General features: G+C 33.8%; 1 protein-coding gene across 1 annotated transcript; it reads left to right on the forward strand.

The window, feature by feature from the left end:
• The first annotated feature begins 2,037 nt into the window (after positions 1 to 2,037).
• LOC107759209 (epoxide hydrolase 3) lies at positions 2,038 to 5,620 on the forward strand. Its single transcript, XM_016577091.2, has 3 exons — positions 2,038 to 2,693; positions 4,904 to 5,136; positions 5,251 to 5,620. The coding sequence occupies exons 1-3, from the start codon at positions 2,229 to 2,231 to the stop codon at positions 5,498 to 5,500; spliced, it is 948 nt and encodes a 315-aa protein (XP_016432577.1). The 5' UTR covers positions 2,038 to 2,228; the 3' UTR covers positions 5,501 to 5,620.
• The last annotated feature ends 1,433 nt before the right edge of the window (positions 5,621 to 7,053 follow it).

Consider the following 7,053-nt stretch of genomic DNA (forward strand, 5'->3'; position numbering starts at 1 on the left):
ACTCTCAGCACTTCTTTTCAGGCCAAAACTTTTTTTTTATTCTGCCACTTCCATTCTTATTTTATACAAAATTTCATCTTACCTTACCAAATTCTCCTATACAAAATATATACAAAAATAGATTGTCACCATACAAAAAATATATAAAATAGATTGTAACTATATAATTTATATAAAATAGGTTGTCGCTGTACAAAATAGACTGTCACTATATAAAAAAATATACAATAGACATTTCAGGCTATTAAATGTAATATATTTGGGCCGGAAGGACATTTCGTGTTAATGAGAAAAAAAATATGGGCTATTAAATTTTGAGGGGCTATAAGGATCATTTTCTCAATTTTCATGATGAGCCTTGTTATGCATAATGTTGGGTCAGAGGAAGTATTTCATCGGGTTGATCAAATTGAACATTAAGATTAAATCCCAAAACAAAGACAAAATTATATGTCAGTAATGTATGAATTTTATCATGCGTATCATGCGTGTTAATCATGTACAATTGCCGAAAATTTCATATTTTAAAACTAAAATGAACTTTATAGGCCAAATTTACCTGATTAATGAGAAAAATAATGTCGTGAAAGATGAGATTGTTCGGTACATGTCACTTACTAATGAATCTTCTAGTCAAATCCCTCTATTTCACTTCATTTCATTATTATTTTTATTAATTCGTTTCAAGAAAAAATATTTTTATATTTTAAATAGTTGAACTTCTTAAATTTTTTATTATATTCTTAATAAGAAACTATTATAATTATGTAAATATTATAATATTCCAATTAATAAATTATTAAAATATTATAATTTATAGTCACATAGTAATTATGGTATCTATAAAATTACAATATAAAAATCTTTCTATTATCTTAAATATCTTGTTGAACAAAACCACGTCATGTAAACTAAAATGTGTACACAATTTTGTATAATAAAATACATTTGCCCAACCCGTTTTTAATTCACCTATTTGCCACCACTAGTACAAAATAGTCAAACTTCTAATGATAAGGATAGGTGTGATGTATCCTTCGAGGTCTGTTCTTTTCGGTACAGATATGAACATTGAGAAGATGGCAGTTATCTTTCAGCGTGTAATAACTAAGACCAAAAGCATAAAGTACAGTTGAGTATTAAGTTTTAAACCTATAATTTTAACGGCACAATATATTTAATAATAAAAGTTAAACTTATTAAATTTAGCCTTTGCTCCCTTCCATTTATTAAACATGGATTATAACTATTGGAGTATCTCAACTGAAACGTACTATCATGCACTAGAAATGAAAAAGAATTACGATCTCGCGTCTAATAAATACCATTTCAAAAAAGTCGAGATAGAGAGAAAGAGAAACAGAAACCAAATTAAATGGTCGTCAAGGGAACAAAAATTAGCGGTGGTAGGGCTATCAATTCAACTATTTTACGTGCACCAATTTTATGACTAACATTTTCTTTTTAATCAGTTTTAAAAAAATAGCAGCTTTTTAAATTTAAAAATAACATAATTTAAACTTCATAGTTTATCGTTAATAATAAGTTTTTATATGCACACAAATGTTATAGCATATCTATATTCAAAAGTCTTGCACACAAATATTATGTATGGTATATTTATAATTACAAATTTCTAATTTTTTTATTTTTATTAAACTTTGTATCTAGTCAAACTAAATTATATTCCTATACTAACCATGTTAATTCATTCTTAATGAATCTTGATTTTCAACGCCAACCAGCCCTCGCACAAATTAAAGGGGGGAAATATGTGGGGTATGACTAGGCTGGCAGTCATATTATACACAAGTTCCTATTACATTTAGCCACTAGGTATTAGTGTCCAGCGGTCTCCATCTTTAAGATGCATTTCGGCCCCCTCGTTTCCAATGCACAATTATTAAAAAAAGACGAATTAATACGGCAGCTGCATTTAATTACTTTCATCCGTCACTTTTGCCTCCCTTTTCCTTTTAATAAAACTACGAAAAATTTTATTTTGTATCTCTAAAACAACTGACACTAATTATATGAGATATTTTTTTTGTGTCATAATTTTATGGACCCAAAAATATAAGATTAGGATTCACAAATTTATGAGACAAAAAGGAGTCTCACACACCTCGGGATAAAACTTCTCATAAAACTACCCTACAAAAACACATGATATATCACCTTTCAAAAAAGAAAGCGACTACAGTCTTATCCTGAACAAGAGAGAAAAGATGGAAGGCATCGAGCACAGAACCGTGAACGTTAATGGCATCAACATGCACGTAGCTGAAAAGGGTCAAGGCCCAGTGGTTCTCTTCCTCCACGGCTTCCCTGAGCTCTGGTACACGTGGCGCCACCAGTTGGTAGCCTTCGCTGACTTAGGCTACCGTGCGGTGGCGCCGGATCTTAGGGGCTACGGAGACACAGACGCACCAGCTGAAGCAGCTAGCTATACTTGTTTTCACGTAGTGGGGGATTTGGTGGCGCTTATAGAGTCGCTAGGAGTGGAGAGTGTTTTCTTGGTGGCTCATGATTGGGGTGCCATGATAGGTTGGTACTTGTGTTTGTTCAGGCCTGATTTGGTGAAGGCGTATGTTTGTCTCTCTGTGCCTTTCAGACCAAGGCATCCAAAAATGAAGCCTATTCCTACCATGAGAGCTTTCTTTGGAGATGATTACTACATGTGCAGATTCCAGGTACGCACTTGATATGTAGTAGAAGATATTAATTCTCAAGATTATTTTACACTTACATATATGATTAATCTAATGGCATCGCTAGATTAGTATACACAGTGGGCAGGGGCGGAGGATTCGGCCGAACTCAATAAAATTTATTCAAATAGTATACTTGTATTAAGAAATTAACTAAATATTTATAAATATTAAATTTAGAAGTCAATTAGTAGTTTTTAAAATCGTCCTTCTAAAATTTAGAACTCATAAAGTTAAAATGCTCGGGGAGTTACACAAATTCAAAGACTTAAGGAAAACACCTTTCAACGAGATATTATATTGTTTATATTGGTAAAAAAGATTACATATAGAAATAAATAAATTTGTGACCACGCTAGAAGTATATGGGGTCTTTAATATCTATTGGTTGTGTGTTAATTTCGAGATAGGTGGGGAAAGTTGTTCCGCATCTTTTGAATAACGATGGTACGTGCCTGGAATTTTGACTAATCCAGCTTCGTGTAGGCAACACCATTATCTTTTTAGGATTCAACATATATTCACTCACTCACAGATCGTTTTTTAATTACTTTTTAAATACCCTAATAGTGTAAAATGTTGTTTATACTGTATCATACCTTTATTTATTTTGCATGCAAAAAAAGTTCGACATATCTCTTCATTACTAGTAACCATTCGAAGCATCAACAAAAGTTGCAGTGGAGTAACAAGTACTCATTCATCCCTAACTAAATATTTTAAGTACAAGTATTGACTATAAAACCGCCTTCCTTAGGGAGTACGTTACTCCCGATATGGGGCTTCCAGGCTAAAATCTGAATTTAGTTGAGGCTTAATGCATACTCCGGACATCGGGTAAAAGACAAAAAAACATTCTTAGCATATCCCTTAATACTTGGAAAAGTAAAATGATTTTACATCTCTTATTCTCTTCCAAAGTAAGCAAACAACACAAGACGAAAGGAATATTTAAACTGGCTTCTAGTATTCCTTGTAACTTTTAGATGTATAAGCTTTTCAAGTACTGAAAGCAAAAGAGAAAAGGAGTTTAATAAATATTGTCTAAGTAAATAAATTGACCACTTGTTCTTGATGAAAAGAACAGGGTAGATTCAGAAGTCCTTATTGCACATGGAAAGTTGGCATTATTGTTGTCAAATTTGACCTTCCAAGACAGTGCCTCCAATTTGTCCTCATGTTGTACCTAAATTTTAATGGGTCCAATGTACTAGTTGCACTAACGTAGAATTTAAGATTGCTGGTAAGCGGTGGTTTTTAATGATGTAACGTGACGTGCCTATGTCAGGTTAAGTTGTTAGTACCAGTAGTAGTTTTTTTTTTTGGTAATACTAGTAGTTTAGTTCGTTAACATAGCCGAACATAATACTCCATCTACCAAATATATGACCAAAGGACTTCACGGGAGGATTGAACTAGCTACCGCGCACCCCTAATTATGGTTTAAAAAATCTAAAATATGCGCTAAATACAAAAATACAATGTTAGATCGATCAAAAAGATATGAAATTTAGTAGAAGTCCAAAGTACAACTTGCTCCATAACATATCATTATTCCCTTATATACTTAGGGTTGTTTGGTTGAAGGGATTAAGTGGATTATCTCGATATAAAATTTGGATTCGATATGTTAGTATATGTCTGCTTAAAAGTATTATCTAATTCAGGTTAGCTTTCATATCGCAGTTATGAGATTATCTATCTCATATAGATGGTGGTATAGATAATTTTGATTATAATCTTAGGATGACCTGGTTTTGAACCATATGATGAGCTATTGTTGTCCCATGTGCATCTTCTTTTTCTTTTTCTTCCTTGGGTTGGTTTTTGCATGATTTTGCCAAGTCGGTGCCTGATGCATGGCTCAATAAATGCTGTTCTACCGGAATGTTAAATCACTTCACCAACCCCATGTGAATTAGGTTTGCACCATTGAAATTAGACCTACCGATATTAAAAGGCATTGAACTTAACTACACTAAAATATAATGAATTTTGTGCACCATTCGTATAACAAACTTGTTGTAACAGGTCATTTATCATTTATTCTGTATAGAACTCAAGCTGTGTTAAAAAAATTGAAAGATAAGCTTAATTTTGCTTGAAATAGCTCTGTTTGTCTGATGTAATTGTTGTCATGGTTTTCTATCCCGAAACATAATGTATATTTTGACATGGTGATTGTGTTACAGGATCCGGGAATGGAAGATGAAATAGCCAAATATGGGAGCGAAGCAGTACTGAAAAAGATACTTACAGATAGAAAACCAGGACCCCCTTGCTTGCCCAAGGAAAACCCCTTTGGCATTTCCCCTGATTCTAAGCTACCTTCTTGGCTTTCTCAAGATGACCTCAAGTATTACTCTACCAAGTTTGACCAAAAGGGCTTCACTGGAGGATTGAACTACTACCGCGCACTCGACTTGTACGTCCCATTATGGTGTAAAACATTCTTTAAATGTAACACTGTTAGTGTGTTTATAAGTAAAAAATTTCATATATGTTTCTTATATTGTTGATTTTTTTTTTTTTTTTGCAGGAACTGGGAGCTGACAGCTGCGTGGACAGGAGCAAAAGTGAAGGTTCCGGTGAAATTCATGGTTGGTGAGTTGGACTTGGTGTATACGACACCAGGAATGAAAGAGTATGTGCACGGAGGTGGTTTCAAAAAGGACGTGCCTATGCTTGATGAAGATGTGGTTGTGATGGAAGGAGCTGCCCATTTCATTAATCAAGAAAGAGCTCAAGACACTAACTCTCACATTCATGGTTTCATTAACAAGTTCTGATCATACTCTAGTTGCTTGCTCATGACCTTATGATTTACTGCTATTCTGGTTACTAAACTGGAATAATGTGGTTTGGTATCGGCAAACTGAAAATGAATTAATCTGCATTTTTTTGATGTTTCACTGCTCTTGGCTTCTGAAATTACAACTCAAGGGTTATGCATACAATATTTTCAAAAGCCACAACTAAATCAGAGGTGCCCTCACGTCGACCTTGAGCACTCCAATTTCTTTCTTCTCTTTCTCCCAACTCAAATCAAGTCGAAAATGCTGGCTACGGTTGTGCTCAATGAAGGGCTTCTTGCTGGGAGAAAGGAAACAGTACCTTAAAATTGGTATTAATAGTTATCAAATAATTGAGAGAAAAAAAAGCCTTCTTTATGTTTCTGAATATCTTTAGAAACTTTAGAGTTATAGCTAGAATCAATCGATGGAAAAACTTGTTAAGACCGACATTATCAGTACAATTTATCTCAAATTAAATTATCTAAATTAATGCCACAAAAATGGTGAAATAGGGTTTATCAATGTTGTATGGCTAAAAATCAAAATCGAAGTATAATCAGATGGAATTCATATGAAAATGATCTATTAATTTATTACATAAATGAAAATGATTCTGATCGCTAACCAAAAGAGAGTGAGAAATGAATTAGTCGTTGGTCATTCTAGCCGGTCCTTGGGATGTTGAGTGGTTTGGTCAACTAGTTCCATTCTTCTGTAGCATTGAAGATTTGAAGAGGATGATTGAAGACAAATGCAGAGGTTTTTCAATGTGAAGAATTGATGAGAGCAGAGTGAAGAAGATGACATGGAGAGAGAGGAGAGAAAAAGGGAGGTCTGATCTTATGGAACTGTTTCATTGAAGTTCAAAGCAGAAATGAAATACACGTGACTACGTTATACAGAGTCTATGCTTAATTGTCATCAACTAACTAATTATTTAGCTAATTAACTAATCACTTAACTAAATAACAATAAATAATATAAAACTACTCCCTAAGTCACATTACTGTCAACACTCCCCCTCAAGCTAGGTAGTACAAATACATTTAGCATCCCTACCTTGGAACAGAGGTAATCATGTTGAACTCTACTGAGTCCTTTGGTCAACAAAATTGTTGGTTGTTCTCTGGTGGAAATGTACTCAGTCTTGATCAGTCCCTCCTGTATTTTTTTATTTACAAAATGACAGCTAATCTCTATATGCTTGATTTTCTCATGAAAGACTAGATTGGCTGTTATTTACATTGCTGCCCTACTATCAAAGTGAATCTCAACTGGTAGTTGCACCTCTACTCCAATTTCCTTGAACAGCCCTAGAATCCATGTTAACTCTGCAATTGTAGATGCTAGGTTTCTATACTCTGACTGAGCTGAACTTCAAGATATGGTGCTTTATTTTTTAGAGTTCCAAGATATTAGTGAATCACCAAACTTAACAAGGAAGCATTTTACAGATTTTCGAGAGTTTGCCCAAGCTACCTAGTCAGCATCACAGTAAGTTGTGATTCTTTTGTCAGCTTTGCTAAATAGGAGCACTCCTTGTTCAT

Source organism: Nicotiana tabacum, chromosome 7, assembly GCF_000715075.1.
Source record: "Nicotiana tabacum cultivar K326 chromosome 7, ASM71507v2, whole genome shotgun sequence".
NCBI classification, from domain to species: domain Eukaryota; kingdom Viridiplantae; phylum Streptophyta; class Magnoliopsida; order Solanales; family Solanaceae; genus Nicotiana; species Nicotiana tabacum.

Excerpts from the sequence above, each read along its gene's own strand:
- LOC107759209 (XM_016577091.2), top strand. The coding sequence starts at position 2,229 with ATGGAAGGCATCGAGCACAGAACCGTGAACGTTAATGGCATCAACATG. Across the intron at positions 2,694-4,903 it reads ACTACATGTGCAGATTCCAG|GATCCGGGAATGGAAGATGA; the intron begins GTACGCACTTGA and ends ATTGTGTTACAG. Across the intron at positions 5,137-5,250 it reads TACTACCGCGCACTCGACTT|GAACTGGGAGCTGACAGCTG; the intron begins GTACGTCCCATT and ends TTTTTTTTGCAG.